Raw genomic sequence first — 22,944 nt, forward strand, 5'->3', positions numbered from 1 at the left:
AATGTCTCCTGATTTCCGACCTAAACCTCCCTGGCGCAACTTGAGGCCATTCCTTCTAGTCATCTCACTAGTTATCTGTGAGAAGAAGCCTACCCCCAGCTCCCCACGGCTTCTTTTCAGGTAGTTGTAGAGAGCAATAAGGTCTCCCCTGAGTCTCCTCCAAACTAAACAACCCCAGTTCCCTCCGCTGCTCCTCACAGGACTTGTGTTCCCGGCCCTTCACCAGCTTTGTAGCCCTTCTCTGGACATGTTCCAGGGCCTCGGTGACCTTCTTGTAGTGAGGGGCCTAAAACTAAACACAGTACTCGAGGTGTGGCCTCACTAGAATACACGCAGAATACACTCACTTCTTCGTCTTTAAAGAACTTGTGTCTTGATGTTTAATCAAGGGTTTACAATGGTAATTAATGGTAATGGTATGTTTAATGTTGTATCAAATCTTCTATTCTTAATTCACATATTTACCTGAATGTTTGTGTCTATAATAAAATCTCAAACATCTGTATTGTTTTAGGGACTATGTCACTATTCCAATATATATGACGACAATTGATCCTGATGTCAGGAGCCTCAATATTTTTCATTTTTTGAGTTTTGTCTACTCTAAAAATACTCTGTTTTTTTTTTTTTAAAATACTCTTTAAAGAGAAAAGGAAAAAATGTAATATAATACTGAGTTTCTGGACTGTTGTGAAGAATTTAAAATCTTTTTTTTTTTTTTTAAAAAAAAAAACAACAAACCACACCCTTTTTGATGACTTAAATGGGATTAGTCCCTGTGCAAAGTTTGTAACAACAGGACACTAGTGAATTTTGTCTATTACATCCAACTCACTGATTAATCTGATTCACACTCCTGCATAGAAACAAAACAAATATCTAAACTGACATGTCCTCTTTCCAGCATTCTGTATGCAATAAGACTTCCTTGTTCTTTTGGTTTGAACCTAACCATAAGCAGGTGTAGCCCACAATGCACCTCGTCAAGAACTTAATGGGCACTCAATTCTTCAGGACTCTAATATGTGTACCAATATTGAAAAATGTGAATTCTTAATGAAATTTAAAAGTCAAAATGACGAAGACGTCATGAAAGTTTGTATTGCCTCCTTCCCTTGACCCCACCAAACACCCTGAAGAGAATAAAGTAATTTGGAAAAACAGCTGAGATAAAAAGGTAAAAATTGTCTACTTTGTGCTGTTTTTTGCATGTATGTCTTTCAGAACATTTTATTTGTTTTCCTGGTCTTTATATGATAGTAACTCTTACCTGTATTGATGGTTTTGTTTCTGTATGTGTGTATATATGTATTTTTAGAAATAAATAAAACTCATAGCTCCAATTCTTGCCATCATCCCTTATTTCTATTATCTACAGAATTGTGAGCATCTTGAATCCAAATTCTGTTCTTTGAACTAACTCTGACTATTCTTTCTACAGCTCTGCATTCACAGAATCTAAGTTTCACCATTTATCCAGTGATTTCTTCTTTAGTTTATATAAGAATGTGCAGTTTATTTACCTATCCATTACAACGTTTTTTTTTTTTTTAAAGCAGACAGACCAATCTATATTGTGTCTTGTGATGTCCAGTCACCAAATTTAGTAGTGAATATACTTTGTTCAACTGTTTTGTTCTCAATAACAATTACACACTCAATTGCACTGGAGAGAATCAGCTCTCTTTAGTACTGAATCTTATATTTATAGGTTCTGGTCTCAGTCGGGACACTGAGAAAAGAACATACTTGGATTAACTGAATATTTTATGGATATTTCAGCACTTTTATTTATTGCAGGTAATTAAAGTTTATAGTGAAGATGATACTAGCAAAGCTTTGGAAGTCCCAACTGATATAACAGCCAGAGATGTATGTCAGCTGTTGATACTGAAGAACCACTATATTGATGACCACAACTGGACTCTGTTTGAGCACCTTACTCACACAGGTTTAGGTAAGACATTCTATACAACAGTATGGCAGTAAATAAAGTGTATTTTCATTTAAAGGTTTAATTGTAATACGCTTAGAAATAACATAATGGGAGAGTGTGTGTGAATTTGTTTGGAGGGGATTGTTTCAGTTTCTCTCTTTTTTTTTTTTTTTTTTTTTTGATTTCTTTGATAACATGCCAGTAAAGTAAATTTTGTCACAATACATTTGTCTCATGCTGCTTCATCTGTACCTGGAAGAGTGATTTGGAAGAGACTGACCATTAAGGTTCTCTCTGCAAATTCTTTCTTCTTCTTCCTTGCTTTTCTTTGGCAGTTTTTCTACTGGTATTTCCTACTTATCTCTAGCAAGAATTGGGATATTTTCATTGCAAATAAAATCATTGTTATCCCCAACACGTCTGAGTGAACTCTGACATCAACGACAGAAAGTGGTTACATAGTGTTGTCCTTTCTGGACAACAGAACTCAATCTTCAGAAACAACATCAGAGTAGGCTATCAGTATTTTCCTTGAATGCAGTCAGTTTGGCTAGATTTATTGTGATGGTGAGACCGGACTGCTTAAAAAGTGAAACAAACCTACTTTTTTAAACTTTCAGTTATGAATCAAAGAACTTGCATTGACTTTCAGTTATGAATCAAAGAACTTGCATTGAAGTGATTTTATGCTTAGTATTTTAAGTTACTAGAAATAAAAACTCTTTAAACTCCTTTCACACCATCAGCATTTCCCTAAGAAAATAAAAACAAATGAACAAAAAGCAAGCAAATAAGACCTCTATGTGTATTATACAGTTACGCAGTTTAAGGAACTAATCTGTTGTTTCAGATTATGACTATAATTTTAATTTATGGTCTCTATACCTTTTTGTAATGTATAGACATGATTTTGCAGCACATTAAGACAAGTTAAATACATGGAGAAAGGGGATATTTGCAAAGGAACACAGGAAAACCTGCACTCAGCAAAAGATGAGTTCAGAAGCCTGGGTGAGGGTGTAGTATTAAATCGGTACTCTAATCAGACTATCTTGCTTGCTTTTACAGCACTACTTTTCAGTATTTTGCTTATTTTTGATTGGGAATTACATCCAAAAATCTAACAAGACTAATGACATAAAAATACATGTTTTTCATAAAATACATGAATTTCGTATCACTCAAAATTTCCATATTATTCTTAAACTTTGCCACTGTGCTAGAGTTACCAAAGCTAGTAGTTCTTCTGCAACCTTAAGGGCAGTTTAAGCTAGTGCAAGGTGTTGTTTGAGACAGAAGTTTAGGGGGGGCTTCCTATGTTTTAAAATATATAGAAAATTCCTTGGATGCCCTGATTTTCAGAAGAGATTGTACTGCTACCTGGTAACTGCAGTATTTACTATTCAAAATAAAAATGCATAAATAAATGTTAAAATATGTTTAAAAGCTATTAAAAAAACTCCCTCTCTGAGTATGTATCTAGGGGATCTAAACTTGTACATTTATGTAAAATAAACTTGACTGTGAATCTCAACTGGTATTATGTTTAACAGCCATATTTTAAAGATGAACTACAAAAGCTGGAACTGTTTTTTGCCCTTTTCTGCTCCTTTATCCTATGAAGACAACTACAAATGTTTTTCAATTTTTTTTCTTGCTTTGTAACATTTCAAAGATATTTATAACCTTTTGCACTGAATGTATCAGTTGTAAGATGCTTCCAGCTCAGAGTAAGGTCAGAGTTAAATCTGGGTCGAGACTGTAAATGACTGACTGCTACAGAAGAGGAGGTATAAAAATGGCTTTAGACAAGACTACTGTATAAATACTAGAAGTGTTTTCTGTAATTTATAGTGTGGCTGGTGTTTAAGTAGTGTAATAAGTACTGAAGAATTCACTTTTGACAAACTATGCAAGAATCATAGTGGTGGTGTTTCTCCTGGTTTATTTGTCAAATAGTGTGTTTGTTTCTGTCTGAAGGGTTTAGTGGAAGATTTCCATATCAAATCATCAGTGAAGTTGCTTTTCCTATGATTGTGAAATTTTCGAAATGGCTGGTGTGCTTGTTGGAAGACCTGTGTTCACTGTGCATATTCTGAGTGGTCCAGCTGCTTTGGGCATAATTTTAGAAAAAAAAATGAATTGCTCATTTCCAAAAATTATTTCCTAGATCATGAGGATGGGAATTCAACATTACTAGCCAAAGAAAGGAGCAACGTGAGATATCCTTGTTTCTTTTTTATAGTACTGAATAATATATTTTTATGATACTGTTTGTTTTTTGTTTGAAAGGTTTGATATTGAAAGGTAGATCTTGATGTCCATTTTGTATATTCTTAAGCACTGGATGAATAGCGTGAACAAATATTTTTCAAATGCTGTCTTAGTTTTTGACTGTTTTCTATTGCTGTCATATGTTTTATATGTGTGGAAATTTGGATAGTCTTTTTCTGCTTCCAAGCTAAATGAATGGGTATCAAGAGGAGAAATACTGTGAGCATGTGTGTGTCTGTGTAAATTCCAGTACGATGGTGATTAGTAATTCATTCACCAATTAGCGAACATTTTCTTTAATATCTAACAGCTGTCTGAATACTACTGAATTAGATATGATTGCACGAATCTCAGTGAGCTGAGCACAGCGTTTTGCTTTTAATCAAGACAGACATTAATTACATCACTGGAGCGTGCCCTCCTCGCCGTGCGAGGTGTGTCTGCCTGCCAAGGTTAAAAAAGACAGAAGAAACAGAAGGCACCCCGAGCCGCTGTCCGTGTATCCATGGCCGGCCATTCCGCAGACCTGTACCCGCCTTCCCCGCTCTGCCCGGCCGGCGCTAGGCCTGTTCGCGTCCCGCTCCCGGGCCTGGGCCGGCGCTGCCCGGACCCGAGCGGCCGTGTGAGGGGCTGCCCGCTATCCCCCGGCCCCTGGCCGCTGCCGGGCCCCGCTGTGCCGCCGGGGGGCACCCGCGCTCCGCGCACCGCCGGCCTGCCCTGAGTCGGGGCCTGGCTTGGAGCAGCGGCGGTGCTGCGAGGGGCAGCGCGCCTCCCGCAGGTGTCCTTTTGTCCCGAGCTGCTGAATTCACGGAAATCCGCCGCTGTTCTCAGGTGCCGTGTGCCGCCTCGGCTCAACAGGCTTATTTTCCGAGGTTCCTCTTTGAGAGGCCCTGGGATAGGCACCTAGCTGTGTTTCAATCTCCCATCCTGTTTTTGCTGCCTGCATTCCTCTGGGTAGCCCGTCAGCCCGTCAGAAGGCTGCCTGGGGCTCCAGCCTGAGGAATCGCACAAAGCACTATTTTTTTTTTTTTTTTTTCCTCCCCTCTGGGTGGCCTGAGAGGAGCCTATTTAAAATGTGGCTTGTCATGCTCTCCAATATTAAATCTTTTTTTCATGTGCTTTATGTACTTCCCATAGTTGAGAAGACTTTGTTTTGGGCTGTAGCAAGTGGTCAGCATGTTAGACAAAGTGATAATAAAGAGAGGGTAGGGAGGCAGGAGGGAACTCTTGAGTCTAGCTGGAAGAGGAAAAAAAAAAGGATCTAACTAAACCAAAGAGCAGCTTTCTCATTGCAACATGCAGTAATTTGATTCCAAGACTGTGTTCTGGGGTGTACTAACTGAGTGTTTCAGTTCCTTCAAGAAAATAAGTTGAGTCAATTGTAAAAGATTCTCTAATACGACACCTTAAAAATAAAGAAGTATTAACATCCTTATCCATCCATTGGGGTGATGCAGAATGCCTTATTTCTGTACCAAGAAGTAACTCTTGAGGGAATGGTATTTTCCTAAATGTCACAATGCCAAGCTTGCAAGAGGTTTAAATGTCATCCCAGAGGAGAGCTTTCTCTGAAAGGAAGAAAAAAATGTTGTTTTTGAGTAAGAGCTTCAGTTCTTTAGTGTCTCTCCCCCTGCAACTGACAAATGTATATTTTGGAGTAGAGCAGTCTCTCCAAGCCTATAAAATACCTGGTTTTATTTCAGTATTTTGGGGGTATTTTCTGTCTTCTGAATTACTCTGTTTTTTATTTGCATTATTTGATCAAAATGTAAAATTTGATCAAATGTACAAAATGTAAATTTCATGAAGCATCTTTACATTCTGTCTTTTTGGGCTTAATACTCAGTTAAATCCAATGGAAGTTTAACTTTCCAATACTTGATCTGTAGATCATATGAGTACTATGTCTTCTGCTAGTCATGAGCTTGATATTTTCATATTGGGGTGAAATTTAGCTGTATGAGTGTATTTTTTCTAAACTTGGTAGCTGGAAACTTCCTGAAGAAGCTTGTAGATTTGCAGGCTCCAGTAAGGCTGTTACTCACCAGACTTGTCAGTGTGGAAGTATGAAGCAGTGACTGGTGAAAGAGGTGGCAAAAGAAGATTGGTAACAGGATGTTGTTGTTCTAAAGAGGCTTTTATTATTTCAAGTTTGAGAGATTCTTATATTCTTTATATTCTTTTCCTAAATTCCTTATGATAATGCAGTGAAGTCTGAGAAACATGATCAGAAAATTGTGTGAGTTACATGCTTTTTATATTATATTTTAATTGCATTTTCCCTTTGACAGCATGATAAAGATTGGACGTTAAAACCCCATAATTGGCAGGGAGTCATATATTTAGATCTTAAACTAGCCCTATGAGTAGTCCTACTGCATTACACAGAGTATGCCTCTCTTAAACATGCACAACACATCTACAGGAAAATTCTTATTTTTTTTTTCCCATAAATGCATCTAATATTGCTTGGCAATTGAAAAGTTCTTTCAAGAATCTATTCTGCAGACACAATCTAAAGTAGTGAGAATACTGATTCTGACCTCCACTGCTGTGTTCCCTGTAACTGAGTTCTTTGTCTTTTCTTCCCTTCCCCTTTACCTATTGCAAAACCAATCTGCACTTTAGGACTCGCTTTGTAGGCTATGTGTTTGTTTTGTCTTTAATTTTTCATGGCTTTTACTGTTCCTTTTGCATATGTTAGTGCTACAGCTGCTAACATTCTCAGTATCTCTGGCTTGTGTAAAAGCGTTAAAATGCTGAAATGCCCTATGTTCATCTGCAGTTTTAGAAATGCTTCAAAAGACAGCAGGGTCTGGGGAAGAAGGCAGCTCTCCCATGTTGTGGACAGCTTACAATTTATGAATGCTTCATTAGAGAAGGGGGTGTCAGGAAGACATTCCAGACACCCCAGGCAAGGTGAGTAGAGATGAGTTGTTGAGGTGCTCTGCTTCCTGCTGTCCCACGCATCACAAGGCAAGAACTGCCTGTGGCTTCTGTTGCATGGAGCACGTGGATTTGGTCATGTAACAGAGCTGCCCCTGTTTAAAAAAGCAAGCAACCAAAACAAAGTAAAAAAAACCTACATGAACTACCTCAGACATAAAAGCTGAGCCCATTTCAACTGGGGTGGAACAGTAACTTGGTGTAACATGAACCTGATTAATGGGCTGTGCTCAGATTGCTTGTTTAATGTTTTGTAACATACGTAATTTTAATTATCTGACCTCCACATCTTCATGTTTTACTGTTTATGTTCTTAGGTGCAGATTATGTGCTGTTTTTTGTTGTTTTCACAGGAAGAGCTATAGAAGACCATGAATTAGTGATGGAAGTCCAGTCAAACTGGGGAATGCAAGAGGAAAACAAATTGTATTTTAGAAAAAATTATGCCAAATATGAATTTTTCAAAAATCCTGTGGTAAGTCATAACATTGTATCTGTGAAGTGGTGCATTGGCTGGTGCTGCAAAATAGTCTTTTTTGTTACACTGAGGCAGAGTGTAAAGCTGTTAGTGTAATGCGAGTCAAAAGGAATAACTGGAAGGAAGTTTATGGGACCAAGAAATAAATTGCAGTGCTTGTATAAGGTGGCCAGTAACTTTGTTGTAATTGTAAAGTATCAGTGTTCTTACTTTTTTTTTTTTTTTTTTGTGAGGATGAGGGAAGAAGAGAGAGACATGGATTTAATTTTCTTGAAGTTTACATGTTGACCTATAACAAAATGAGAATTATTTGAAGTTAAGTTTCCATTAAGTGACAACAAAATACAAAATGAAGCAGTACAAGGAGAAGCATCTGTAGCAAAGATGATTTTATTGGTAAAGTGAAAATTGAATGTTATGGTCTAGCACTGACCAATGGCAGCTTCTCAGAGCTGCAGCTAAATGACAACTGACACAAAAGGCCATGAGCAGCCATAACCTATTAGGAGTAAGTGAAAGTGAAGTCAAATTTAGCGTATGTAAGGATTGGAAAGGGAGCAGAGACAACTTGTAAGTCAAGGATGCTGCCAAAGGTTAATGCTGCTGACTGAGAACTTGCCTGATGGCGAAGACCATAGAAGCAGTACTGGCTCAGCAGGAGAAAATTACCATCTGGTTACTCACATTCATGGTGTATTTGGATCACTCCTAATACTGTCTCTTATAAGGCCAGCTTGTTTCAGATGTCAAAGAGAGAAATAGAAATGAGAGAGGACTTGAAAGGTGAAAAGTGGAAGGGAACTCAAATTATCTACCTGTGAAAAGGATGAAAAGGTAAATATTAAGACACCAGAAGATGTAAGAGATTTGAGGGCATTTTCATTTTCCAAACGAGTTTCTGTGGACAAATTGTAAATTCCCCTGTCATTAGAGATGTCACTGCACTAGTGAAAAATTATAAGCTTGAGAAGCTTTCAAAAAGTAAGTGTATGTGTATTGGTTATCTAGTGAGTGGAACCAGCTGTGGAGCATGGCAGGCATGCAGCTGTGAATAGCTCCAACAGCTGTGCCTAATCAAAGTCCTTACCATTCCCGTTGAGTTATTCTCTGGGTACTGTGGTAATGGTGTAGCAAGAATGCTTTATTAGAAATGTGTTAATATGAATTAACCCTACCAATTTTATTTAAATTTTATTAATTTTATTAACAATTTTATTAAAAATGAAGGTCAGTGAACATTGGCTGGTAAGGGAGTATTAGCTTCAAAACTGCCCAAACCTTGAGGAAGCTTAACTCTTGGTTGGTTCATACGGTCATGACTATATTGAACTCACCAGATGCAGGTCTGTGCCATAAATCACCCATGGAGCTTTCCTTGATAATAAAATTGACGCTTTAAATGTGGACTTTTTAACCACACCATATTGATGTAGTCACATTTTAGTGTTGATTCATATTTATGTCATTCAGAATACACAATTCAGAAAAGCAAACAAAAAACCTGAAAGGACGTGTTCTCTATTAATGGGAGTTATGAAATATTTTACTGAGTTTTGTAATGAAAACAATAGAAAATAACATATTTTTCAGCATGTTGGTGTATATTATCCCTACTTTGTAGCATATTGAAGCCCCAGGCAAGTCATACATGTCAACAGTGATAGACATTACTACTAGAAAAATAACACTAAGGGCCAGGTATTGCAGTATGACTAGCACTGCTGTATGAAAACCTCTTGCTTACAGAGACTGTTGATGTTTTTCTAAGTTTTTCAGCAAGCAATATATAGGATGTTACAAATCTAGGAAGGATATTACATCCTTTTTCTACATCCTAAAGAGGTATGATGTTTAATAATTATTTTTTACAGAACTTTGATAGAAATTATTGTCATTACAGAGCTTTTTCCCAGATCATATGTTATCTTTTCCAAATGAGACCAATGCAGCTCTAAGCCACTCTGGGATATTACAGGTATGTAACCTTTGAAAGAACATGAACCAATAACGTGTGAAATTCCCAATCGTCTGTATTTGTGTGAGCATAGCGCTTTGTCACTGTCAGATCTGTTGGTAGTTTTTGTGTAACTCAAAATATGTTTAATAACTATGTTTTCTTATAAAATATGGAGTTTCCCTTCTAGTCAGTTATTACGTGTCTACTGTTGGAAAATGACACATTCAAAAAGTGCAAAAATGGCCAAAAAGGCAGTAAAAATGGTTAATACCTGTATCAGGTATTTCAGGTGAAACTGTTTCCTTAAAAATTGTAGTGCTGAATTAATTAGCTCATACTTAGCAGCAGCACAATAGTAGAATACTGAGGAACTGCTAATGTGATAGAAATAGATACAAAAAGAGTTAAATTGTTGAACTTAATGAGTAGAAAATTTAGACTGACTAGTATGATTTGTTAGCGTGAAGGCTACTGTAGCCTTCCAAAAAAAAAATGGTAGGTCACTCAGTGTTAGTCATCTTTTAAGTGGACACAAGATTTTAATTTACAGTGGGAATAATTTCACAGAATGACCATATCAGGGATCATCGTCTTACTTCTCAAAGAGGGAAAAAATGAGTAATAAAGGTGGAAACATACACATCACTCTTGTTTGCTTGTCACTAGGAAATTTAATTAATAGAAGAACTTTCACTGGTCTTAAGACAACAACCCCGTGTGTGAGTTTTGAGGATAAAGAATGATTGGAAAGGCAACATAATAACACAAGATATTTTAAGGTAGAACTAAAAGTAATATGGAAATTTAAAAATATTTTTTTCTGTATCCATATGATAAATTCTACCTTAACGTTCACCAGAAAATGAAAAACATTAAATAACTGAATTTCAAAGCATTCTTCCATATCAAGAAGTTATATGCTTATTGATACATTATAAGAGGTGATGCTAGTCATGATCTTACAATTACCCTCAAATATTGTTTAAAAAAAAAAAAGGTTCCAAATTAAGTGTAATTGAAACATAACGGATTCTATAAATCTTTTTTAGAAACCTAAAACATTTTTTTCTAGCTTCAAAACATGCTGCACATCTATAGAAAATTGGTTCACTTTTGCTACCTACATAGTGAATAGATTATGCAGCTTAATGCAAGCATTTAATTTAGTCATCAAATATTGTCCCCTTTTGTTGTTAAAACTTAATTATTTTGCTTGCAAACAATCTGATAGCTTAAGTATTTTTTTTTTTTAAATGAAACTGTTTGCCACATACCCTTGCATAGAATCTCCTTTTGTCATGGGAATAGAATATGAGAAACGGGGAACATGGGCAAAGCTTGTGGGTCAGATTAAGAATAATTCAAAATATATAATGTTAAATCCAGTTTTCTTAGCTTGAAAAAAATGTTATGAAATCTACTCTTTTGCTATTTGATATTGTATTGTCGGTTTGATTGTATTTGGTCTAATAACACTTAGTGGACACAAAGTATAGAATACCCTGTTGGATTCTGCAGCTGCCATGCACATTTCAGCAGAAGCTGTTCAGTAGACTGTTTACAGTGTGTTGCTGTTTCCTTGGAAACTTTCATTAAGACAAGTTAATGGGCTTGCGTTATTATTTGTGATGTGCTTGGTCAGGTATCAAGAGAGACATTAATTTTAACAACTCAATGCTTACAAATGATTAAAAAATCACTTCTGATACTTTTATAGCTTTTTGTGGATTGACCTGTTAGCAAGTAAAATGTTTTTCAAGTATGGTTTTCTTGACTTCCAATGAAAGTACGAGAGTAAGTATTTCTGCCTGATGACTTTAAATCAGAGCATCTAAATAATCTTAAAAACAAGCAAAAAGTTTACCTGTCCTTTCTATTTCGCATGTGTAAGTAAAATCGCAAGGTCTGAAATATGCCAAATACCTATGTGTACCAGAGACAGGGATTTAATCTTTGCCATGACAATCTTTAACTTAAAAAAAAAAAAAAAAAAAAAAAAAAAGTATCTGGTTAATCTGGTTGTGCTGATTGGAGTGTGGCTATTCTGAGACACAACACTCTAAGCACATGTCTAGTAGTAGTCAGTATGGATCCTTTGAAACTTGCTTTAGGTTATTTTTGCAAATCGAATGCCTTAAAAAAATAGTACTATGTAGATTTTAATCTGAGGCCTTTCTCATAGCAATAAAATACCCTATTATTTATAAATATACATATGTGTATATATATATATACATATTTGGAGAATTAGTAACTCTCATAGATGAGTAACAAATTCCTTCACTTAGTTTAGTGACATATGAAACTTGCTGAACGTAATTTTAAATGAGGCTTGTGACTTGTTTAAAATGTGGCCTGCTTATTGGAGTAACTTTTATTTTGGATGAATTGATGTATGTGTTAGCTCCTTTTATATTCTTATTCAAGATGGCATTCCCAATGAGTAGACTGCAAAACATCGTGTTGACAGGACTAACTCCTTCTGAGTTAGCAGGTGAACTCCTAGTCTCCCTGAAGTCAAAGAATTTCTTCTAAAATTACTGTAAAGGATTAAATTTTTTTCTTACGTTTCTTTCATTTTCTTTTTTGCCTGAAAATAACATTTCTTCAATTTTTGGAGTTTTTTTTTTTAATCTCTAATTTGGATCACATTTTTTTCCCACTATGCAGGCTGTCAATCACTTTAAATGCAACAATCACACATCCTCAGTTTAGACAATAGAAATTACTTGGGCTGTTATGCTTTTTTCTGGTTTTACTGTAAGAATAGACCTATTCCATGCCATCTTGGTTGTTGAATAGATTTGATTGACACACTTCTGTAGGTAGACTTGAAGTTCAGAGTTCAAGTCTTGTGCTGACCAATTTGGCTGCTTCTTTCTAACAGCTTTTTACATATGAGTACATTAAAAAATTATAGATAGCACCTGTCCAAGCCATCTTTCAGAACAATGAAAAAAACACCCTTTCACCTAATGTAGAATATATTTGAGAAAGTAACATTAGTATTTCCTGAACAAATATAAAAGATAAATGTTGTATATGGAAAAATTAGGGTAAAAAGATTAAAAAATTAGGGTAAAAAGATTAAAAAGATTAAAACAAGATTATGAAGACAAATGCTCAGATTTTGGGGAAATTTGGAATTACTGATATAATCTTTCCCTTTTGCCCTTTCCACTTATTCCTATTTTCATTGCCATCTTCTCCTCCTTGCTCCATATTCTTAGTTGTTCCTATTTGTCTTCATAGATTTAAGGTTCAGTCATCAAATTCGAACTTGATTCACAAAGTCTTAGGAAAATAACATTCCCTAATTTAAACCTCAAAATTGTGTGTACCTGCTCAAGAAGCATTCACCTCAGCAAATGCTGTCCTTTTCCCCCAGTGCAGCCATTCTTTCACGTAAAATGTTGAAGGTGTTATGAATGCCTTCAGTGCCTGAAAGCAGACAAATAAGTTGTGTAGCTTTTAATCTTTATTTTGTTCAAGTGACATCTAGTATTTCTGATTTTTTTACTATTCATCTGAGACCATGGAATGTCCTTTCTCTTCCATTTTTTTCTTGTTGACTCCCCTCCCTCAACAACAATGGAAAAAAAAAGTTTTTTTATTTTTTTATTTTACAGCAAATCAAATCATAATCTGGTCCTTGTTGCTGTCATATATTAATGTCTGAAAGATGTGGTGACATTTGATAGACCCTACATATCAAGTTGTATATTTCACTACATGAGGGTGCAAACTTATTTCTGCATACTGTGTGATCAGTAATCACTGTTTGCATCGTATCATCATTTAACTCGCCACACTTCTTCCACCTATATGAAGGACTTTTCTTACTTTTGTCCTATTTTGATTGCTTTTTCTCTGCATAAACAGAGATCCTTTTCCCCCATAATAAACTTCAATCTTGCACATACTTCTATTTGAAAAAAAACAAAAAACAAAAAACTTTCTTTTCTACTCTATGTAATTTTATGTATTTATTAAAGACATTCACCTCTCAGAACTTTTTACTGCTTATTCTTTGGGATATTTAATGGTTTTGACTCTACAAATACACAATGTTGTATTTTCTCTCACAGTCCTCAGCTGTCTTAGAAGGGAAAAGATGGATCTAGGATTGCTTTTTTCCTAGAGTTATTGCTAGTTTAGTTGAATTGATAGCATGGATACAGTGGCTGTTGAATCTGAGTTTTGTATTGTTCCTTCACTTTGGCCTGCTGAGTAAGAAATGTGACTGTTTCATGATTGTGCTTCTGGTTGGAAGCTCTTAGGGAATCCTGGGGAAGAGCTTGTGCAGGCTAGGAGCCAGGCACTCATTTTGTTTTTGGCAGAGAGAATACAGCCTAAAGAGATGCTTTTTTGGTTTTACATACATCAACTGTCTTAGCTTATTTCCATTTGACTTTGGTTTTGCTGTAAAAAATACTTTTGAGTGCAGGCTATGTATTTACCATCAGTGAAGATATTAATATGTGGCACATGGGAAGATTATCAGGAACAGCTACCAGGACCTGTCTGCTTCGGTGTGGCTGAAATAGCTTGAACTGCAAGGTGAACCTGGTCTTACTGTAATTTACTATTCAGGTGAATAGCACTGAAGCTCTCTTACTGCATTCTTAGTAGTGGGCTAGATTTTCTGGGTGCTCCCCTGTCACATGAAACCTCTCTTTGTTACTGCATTGATAACAGCTGAATTTAATCAGCTTGGGACAGTCTACATGTGGTGCTGTCATGCATCTGACTGCAAGGTAGGAAAACAATAAAAGTGAAAGTAACCTTGTTTGTCTTGGTTGGACTCCATTATTTAGTGGCTAAAGACTTTGGTATACTTCCAAAATCACATTCACTTCATCATTTTGCTGCACTCTGGTGCCAGCCAGTCTGCCTCTTGCCTGGAAATCCGTTGCTTCATGTCCTCAACATAGATGTTCTGGAAGTGGCAGCAGAGAGGAGGAAAACACAGCAATGAAAGCTGCAGAAATCAGCAAGAAAACCCCTTCTTCCCTGCCATGTATGAGCCTAGATAGTTTTTACGGTACTGCAGGCCAGGCCAGTGCAAGGTTCCTTGAAGAGCTTAGTAGTAACTTGTATTCTTTTGCATAAATGGAAATTGAAGTATTCTAGTTAGTATGTTTAGATATGAGTCCTGGTTCTGGGTAGTTTTCTTGAAAGAAGAGGAATAGAAATGAATATGTTACATGGACACAGAATGCAGTTAATATGGTTGGCAGATTTTAGTAGGTGCTTTTGCAGTCCTAATAAAATTGTACTTGGTCTTAGCAAGACAACAGCTGCATTGCAGTCTGATAAAGTTTGGTTGCAATGGCTAAAACAGAAGTCATTTAGTATCTTGAGCAGAGAGAATTGTATTAGTTAGCTCCTCTCAGTGCATCAGTTAATTTCATTGTCTATCTGTATCATTCTGCCTTTCCTATGGTTTGGCGGTGGAGGGGGTGCAAACTTTTTTTTGGTTCTGGAGGCAAAATGGCTGATCCCTCTGAGAACTTTAACGCCCTTTTTCCTTGCTCCTAATGCAGCTTTATTTAGATAAACACACTCTACTCCATGACCTTGAGCACAGGCAGCAAATACTTGGTGGCTGGCCCAGCCTCTCCTCTGTTCCATTCAACTGAAGCACCCACTTAAGCACTACTTTAGGTCCGGAGACCTTTGTTCCCTTCTCTTTTAAAAATAGCACTATTCTCCAGACCTGTGTGATTTTGTGATTTAGCTTTTGTGATTTGTTTGATTGAATTTTAATTCAGATCTGTTCCTTTTTCTGGTTTGTAATGGGCAGGGGAAGGTAAGGAGAGATGTCATTTTTTATTTTTTCCTTCTGTTGGTAGCATTGATTTGCAGTTTTATAAAAATAGGGTATAAGGCATGGGATCAGAACTTCTTACACTGGTTTTGTTGCTGAAGTCAACATATGGCATAACTAATGCTCTCATTTCAAACCATATGTTCCGTATAAATATGCAACTTGCCTTGCATACCTTGGAGTTATGTAATGTTCTGTATGCCTTAAATCAGAGGTATTCTATTGGGATTAGATGCAATAACTGAACTACTGTGATGTGATAGTGAATTTAGGGGTATATTCCCCTTAGTCTTGTCTGAATATCTTAATGAAACAGAAAGGTGGTTTCAGATAAAAAGGAAAATGCATGTCTGATATTTTCTTTCAGATGTTCCTAAGCTCCAGCACATATCCTGAGATTCATGGTTATTTGCATGCAAAGGAACAGGGGAAAAAATCATGGAAAAAAATGTTCTTTCTTTTGAGAAGATCCGGTCTTTATTTTTCCACTAAAGGTACATCTAAGGTAAGGCAAAACAAAGAAACAAATAACAACAATAAAGAAGGAGTAGAGAATTATAAAGTTAGAACAAATGTATACATATTTATAATTTGCAGTAATATTAACTGAAATTTGCATTTTATCTTACAGTGATAAGGGAAAATAATTTCCATTCATAATAGATAAAATATGTAGAGAGAGAGAGATAAAATTTGGAAAAAACATTGTATCAGGAAAAACTAGCTTCTCTTTGCCTGTTAACTTTTCCTTCAGTCTGGTTCACATTTTTTTCAATTGGTTAACAAGGCATCCTTTAAAAATAGTTAAAATTCTGAAATAGATGCTCTGAAAGATGGGCACAATGCTTCAATATGTAAATTATACAAGAGCATATGTATAAAAGTATTTTATTGGAAGTTTTTTAGAGTTCTTGAATTCTGTTAGTGTTTTTCATTTTGCTAGTTCAGATTTTTGTCAGTACTTAAAACTGACTGTGTTAAACAGAATACATTAGAGATAAGACACCTTTTATGTAAACCATGTAAACACATGCTTGTAATTCTTTTGAATTTTCTGTTAGATGCCAGACTACTCATTGAGCTGCTTTTGCATCCTTCAACAAATATATTTATTTTTCTTCCTTGAGCTAACTCACTGGGGAGAATGGAGATAATGGTTAGAAATAGTACTGGACAGTAATTATTACAGTGTTTTTATTTTATTTTTTTCAAATTCTGAAAGTATATTTTATTTTGATGCTTGAAAAGTATATTGCTCTCAAAATTTCTGACTACTACTATTACTGCGTCTTGAATGTAACGGATGTTTTCCCAGAAATCATATCACTTGTACTTTTTTTTTTCCTCTCTCTGGAAGAGTGATCAACGACTGATTTGAGGTGTTTTTCCTCTGCATTAGGAAGTGAATTTTGTGTCACCTCTTTCTAGATTTCTTGAGACAATGTCACAGCTGAAACAGATATAAGACTGTATTTTAGGTTAGAATAACTAGTATGCTACTCTGAGTTTCTTATCTGGAGAGGCTGGCTAAAAATAGCCTAACTGTATTACATTGCTCTTCTTTTTAGGAGCCAAGGCATCTGCAGTTTTTCTGTGAATTCAGCAATAGTGATATGTACATGTCTTTGACAGGCAAAAAGATTTCTGGAGCACCAACAAACTATGGATTCTGCTTTAAGGTACAAGCTTATCATTCTGATACATATTAAAGCAAGCCACAGTTTTTAGGTAAGCTTAAGTTTCTTTAAGGTTTTTGAAAACAATGTTCAGCTGTCTGTTATAAAATAGGAGAATTAGTGGCTTTTATTTCAACAGGTATTATCTTCAAGATATGCATTAATGCTAAAAAAAATGTGCTGTGGCCTTCTAGCCTAACAAATCAGGAGGAACCAGAGACCTGAAACAGCTCTGTGCAGATGATGAGCAAAGTAGGACCTGTTGGATGACAGCAATTAGGTTGCTTAAGGTAATTTTTCTGTGTGGAGTTCACTTATTGCTTAAGTTTACTATGTGAAATTCTGATCTTGTGAACTAGAGAGGTAACATAATTCCAGGTTCCCATGCAATAGCAGTATCAATTTTGTACAATGAAAGCTGAACATTTATCCCAACAAGGACAGACTAAATTACTGGAATCATTTTAGGGGATGGGATGATATCTTGATGAAGTCCTGCAAACATTTAAACTTAAGCATGTGTAACTTGGCTGAATTTAGTGAGACTGTTAGTGATGTTGAACAAAGCTACAAGAATACAGAAGATGGGAACTTCTAAAATATTTTTTAAAAGTGTCTGTGACAGAACAAGCATAGGTCAGTCAGTGTATTAAATAGTCAGAATTTAATGCAGAAATTTTTATTTAATGCAAAAAATTTAATGCAAAAATTTAATTTAGAAAGGCAACAGCAATGACGTTGTGTGTTTCCTTATTCTACTAGCATTTGTCCCTGTTTTTAATGATTAAAAAAAAGGCAAGTAAAAAAGGTTTATTGACTTAGGTTTATAGTTTAAAATGCTAACCATGTTATTTTCTGGTTTTAGTATGGGATGCAGCTGTATCAGAATTACATGCAACCATATCAAGGTAGAAGTGGCTGCAGCCCTTTGAATATAACACCCATGGTATGTCCCACAGTAGCTCCATGAATAACTACTTTGTTTCTGCCATCATGCTATTTTTAAGTGACTTGTGTCAGTTACACTACTGACCTGATCCTGCAAATCTTTATATGTGCGAATGCTTGCTGAAATCTTTAGGAATATCAGGACAGACTAGAGAACTAATTAATTAATTTACTTAATTCAAAATGAGTAGTTCAGACCAGTTTAAGAGACTTTTTCACTTTTGTCAAATCTTCAGTATTTTGGGAGTTTACTGGATTATTATCACTGTCAAAGAGAATGGAAAAAGGATTTTAAAAGACAAGGAGAACTATAAGTGCATTAAAAAAGAAACAAAGTGTTTAAGGTCACACATGCTGTAAAGGATGAATACAGAAGCTTTAACAAATCCTTTTCAGTATACAGTGATACTTCCCTTCTACTTTTTTTTTATTTCTTCTTTTTTTTTTTTTTTTTTTTCCCTCCAAAGTGGTTTAATACTTACTTTGGATGTCATCTGATGTAGTGCTGAATGGACTTTAGCAGAACTGGGTTTAGGAGGAACACCACCCTATCCTGGATGCTGTGTCCATCTCCGCAGTCAGATAGTTGGGGGTCAGGTTGTCCTTTACTGTATCTTACTTATCCCAGTTCTTTGAATCATTTGATTTCAACTCCTTTTTGTGAGTGGTTTATATCACTTTGTGCTTCTCATTGGCTAAACTGGCTAAAAACTGCTTGTTTCCAGGACTTGTGATGATGATTTTATGGTGTTTGAGCATTTATGGTAGTTCTTGATGTTAAAGCACTTAAGATATGCATTTGTCATTATGGATATTCACAAAAATGCTGTTTTATGATATTGCTAATAAGCATGCTTTCAAAATTGCACTTAATATACTGACCATGTTTTTACTCTCTGTAATAAGAAGCTAACGATAGCCAGCTGCTGCCTTTATAATGGGTCTGGGAGCCATTATTGATTCTCTCTCCTCTTACACTGCTGCATGCATTATAGCTCATGTAAATTCTAATGCAGGCGGAATCTATAACTGGTATTAAGCATGGTACATTTTTTTTGTACTTGTGTATAACTGCTAAATTAAACTCAGGAATTAAGTGCACAAGCTAATGTATGTACTTGATAGAGGAATCACTTTCATTTCTGAATAATTCACAACCAGTTGTGAAGTCAGCTGCAAGGAGCTCCCTGCACTATCCTAAGGAAACACAATTTCTCTTACTTTGCCCTTCTCTTTTACTTTTGCAAAGTTCTTTACAGGTTATGGTTACTCAGGCAGACCTTAGACTACAGTGTCAACAGTTACAATGCACTACTATTCTGTTTCCAGTTATATTCATGCTAGAAGAATCAGCTTGTAAACAGGAGCTAAACAGGTTTTGGACTGAGCTTTGTTAACCCTACAGAAATCTGGGCCTCCTATGTTCTAGATGTTACTTTAATTTATAGTACACTATAGTGTTCTTTTAATTATTTGATCTACCAGTGCCAGTGAACATTTGAGACATTACAATCAGTATTAAACTTGATTTTATAAACTTAGGTTTCTGGCAAGTGTTTTGATGAGCTTTAAGACTGTTTTGCCAAGCTTGAAATGCTTCTTCTTTTGTTTTTACAAAGTCAATCTTTACTAGGAGGAAAAAAGACAAACTTTTTTTTTTTTAATATTAGATCCCATAATGGTTAAGTCTGCTCTCATTCCGTGATCATTAAGAGCTTGAAGAGAAGTACTAAAATAAAATTTAATCTCCATAGAAATGGCTTTTTCCAGTGGTTAAATCTGGTAAACTTTGGCTGAAACTTTATAAAGATGCATGAATTTATGCCATATTTATAACAAAATACTTCAAATCTTTGTTTATAAGATGATTATACATAATAATTTTACATTTTCTTTTTTTCTGGTACTTGGACAACTTACTAAAAGTATCCTAACTTGTTTTGACATGCAAAAGGATAATTATAGTTACAAATATAAGTAGAATTTATGGTGAAGTGATGTTTTTGTTGTCCATCACAGTAATGCAAAAACATGATTTGTCCTGCCAAACTGTAAAATTGAGTTTTATAGTAGCATACAGGAGTTACAAATGTTCCCAAGGGTGTAATGAGTTTGGCTGTGATGGGAAATGCTGCAGATATTTGAAACACCATTTATAAAATGTAATGTTTTCTCAGAAACTCATTCTTAAAACACAGATTATAAAATCAAAACAATAAACTGAAACAAACAAAAAACCTAAAACCAATAAATGTATTTTTCTTTGTTGCAGAGAAGTATTTCAGAAAATTCTTTAGTAGCAATGGATTTCTCAGGACACAGAAGCAGAATTATAGAAAATCCAATGGAAGTCCTTTCAGTTGCAGTTGAAGAGGGATTAGCATGGCGGGTATAAGCATTTTATCAGTACTTTTTTTTTTTTTTTGATTTTAACAAAAAAGTTTTGAGATAATCTCTACTTTTCTCTCACACAGAGGAGAGGGTGTCTACGACTCAACTCACATGGTAGTCCTATTGCCATGTCTGACATGGGTATGTGTGAGTTAATTCATTACAGAGAAATGCAATAGTTGGTTGTTTCAATAAAGGCAATGCGTTTTTTAAAGATCTTTATTTCTACAGCTATACACAAATCTCAGTCTTGGTTTCATCATAGAATCTCTAGAGATGAAGCTCAGAGACTTATTTTGCAGCACGGACTTGTAGATGGGTAAGCTAATTCTTTACATAATTCTTTGGGGAGACATTTCTAGTCAACAACTGCTATTTTCATATACTTTTTATTGTGGGGGGAGACAGAAGAAGAAAGATTTTGCACTTATCTAATAGAAATAAAATGTATTTTATGTAGGGCTATCTGGGGATCAGTTGGTTTCTATTTTATGTCTTTTGGAAGCAATAAAATGGTGATCTAACACTTCGATTCTGTCACTGACAGATTACTTGCATCCGCTCAGAGCCAAGCACTTGAGCTCTGTATTTGCACAATACTCTCTGTGAACTGTCAATTTTGGCACCAGTGTTTTTTTGTCTCTTATTAGTGATGAAAGAATGAAGGAAACCATAAAAAACATTACCTAACCTTATCCCAACATGAACTATGTAGGGATAACCATTGAAAAAAAAATGCTCTTACTTGTGAAATGAGTAAAAATCCTACTATCCCTTAATGGTAAACAATACTAGGGTAATACTATTCATGTTTATTTTTCTGTCATTTAAATGTTAATTCAAAGAAAAATGACCAGGTATGTATTTCACGTTGAAATCCTATTTTTCATTTCTGTATTTTTATCCCTACTGCTGTATTAAATGTACACATGAGCCTTTTTTATTCAGTGACTTATTCCATGAAACTTGAGCATTTCTCTCAGTCTGTTTCCAGTGAGGTACCTGTAGCCAGGTAACTGGTTAAATTCCTTAAGTTTTAGATTAAGTATATTTCAATACTGTTTTCTACATCTGTGGAAAGAGTTCTAGAAAAAAAAAAAAAAAAAAAAAGAGAGATGGGAAGGAAGGGAAGACAAAGATAACCATACTCAGCAAGGATAGATATTTGGACTTTTTTATTTTTAAAATTTCAGAGGTGTTGTTTTTAAGCCTCGGTAATCACCCTGAAAATGCTTCTGTACTCTGCATTTAATTTTGCATTTGTTCCAAGAGAGAGATGGGACATGGGGATGATCTACATGTATGTCTGAGCAGTATGTCATTCTAAGTCTTGATGAATCTTTCAGTGTATGTCAGTGGCTACACAGATATTGTTAAATGCAGCCAAGTAGACCTGGGGAATAAGCAGCAATAGCAGTTGAGATGAGAAAGTGAATATCATGCTAGGTATTAAAAATACTTGCTTAATACAGTGTTGTTTATGGTATATTCTTGGATCTATTCACAGATACACATTGTGATCTTGGTGAGGATGATACTCTTGAGTGGACTGTCTAGAATTGATTAGAACATGGTGGTATGAGCAATCATATGTTGGCATATTCCTGAGATACAATGAAGACATAAATACATTACAGCATGTGACAAATGCTTTGCTCTTTAAGAGAAAAGAAAGGGCTGAAAGAATGAATTAGCACCAGAAATTCAGAAGTTTTTCATGGGAGTAATAAGATTTTAGTTTCTGCTGGGGAAAAAGAAAAATCCAAGTTGAGCCTTTTAAGGTGTTTCAAAGACAGAAAAATGATCCCAAGCAGGACAATCTCTTGTATATATGACAGCAGGTGGTAGGGCCTCTGTAATACCGTATGTACCAACAAATGCACTGGTCATGATGGCTTATGGAAGGTGAAGGGGCTTATGTAAAGGAATAAAGAATCTGCAGAATTCCTAGTAGTAGAATAACTCAATGACAGAATTACAGACAACAAGAATTTTTTAGGGTGTGCTATGAAGGAATAATGTTTTTGGATCTACTGTTCAGATATAGAAGTAACATGCTTAAAGGCATTTGTATAGCAACATTGCAGATTTCATACTTCACTCTCTTCAGTTTGAAGACTTTTCAGTGATAAGTGGTTGACAGGATTGGAAACTGACACTCAATAGATGAATGGGGTAATAGCATTACCAAAAGGCTCATGACAAAATAAAATTGGTCATTCAGAGAATTCCTTATACATTTATGAACGAACAGTTTTTTGGAATCATCTAGCGTGTCTAAAAAGCTCCCTTCCAACCAATATTCCTAAGATTCTATGAAGTACAGTCCTTTCTTCATAATAAAATGTTTTAAAAGGTTCTTCAACAGCTAAAGTAGTTCTGTTAGGATAGAGTTAGGAAAGAGTAAATATCTTTTTATGTGAAGGAGAAGAAATGTTGCTCATCTCTCCTGTCCAAAGAAACAAACAACAGAAAAAGTAGGAAAGTAGGAGGAAATTTTGAAGGAAA

At 35.5% G+C, this 22,944-nt stretch overlaps 1 protein-coding gene across 6 annotated transcripts in view; it reads left to right on the plus strand.

Moving 5' to 3' along the window:
- Positions 1-22,944, plus strand: part of GRB14 (growth factor receptor bound protein 14) — a 65,128-nt gene that overhangs the window by 36,184 nt on the left and 6,000 nt on the right. For 4 of the 6 annotated variants that reach the window (XM_035332155.1, XM_035332158.1, XM_035332159.1 and 1 more), the window contains 10 exons: positions 1,801-1,957; positions 7,510-7,631; positions 9,535-9,609; positions 15,789-15,926; positions 16,990-17,100; positions 17,292-17,387; positions 17,963-18,043; positions 20,318-20,434; positions 20,520-20,577; positions 20,668-20,755. In XM_035332155.1, the coding sequence (XP_035188046.1) occupies positions 1,801-1,957; positions 7,510-7,631; positions 9,535-9,609; positions 15,789-15,926; positions 16,990-17,100; positions 17,292-17,387; positions 17,963-18,043; positions 20,318-20,434; positions 20,520-20,577; positions 20,668-20,755 (1,043 nt within the window). Of the gene's footprint in view, positions 1-1,800; positions 1,958-5,262; positions 7,130-7,509; positions 7,632-9,534; positions 9,610-15,788; positions 15,927-16,989; positions 17,101-17,291; positions 17,388-17,962; positions 18,044-20,317; positions 20,435-20,519; positions 20,578-20,667; positions 20,756-22,944 lie in introns of those variants that run through there. The other 2 variants (XM_035332157.1, XM_035332156.1) reach the window with 2 other exon arrangements.

This window comes from Oxyura jamaicensis, chromosome 7, assembly GCF_011077185.1.
Source record: "Oxyura jamaicensis isolate SHBP4307 breed ruddy duck chromosome 7, BPBGC_Ojam_1.0, whole genome shotgun sequence".
Taxonomy (NCBI): domain Eukaryota; kingdom Metazoa; phylum Chordata; class Aves; order Anseriformes; family Anatidae; genus Oxyura; species Oxyura jamaicensis.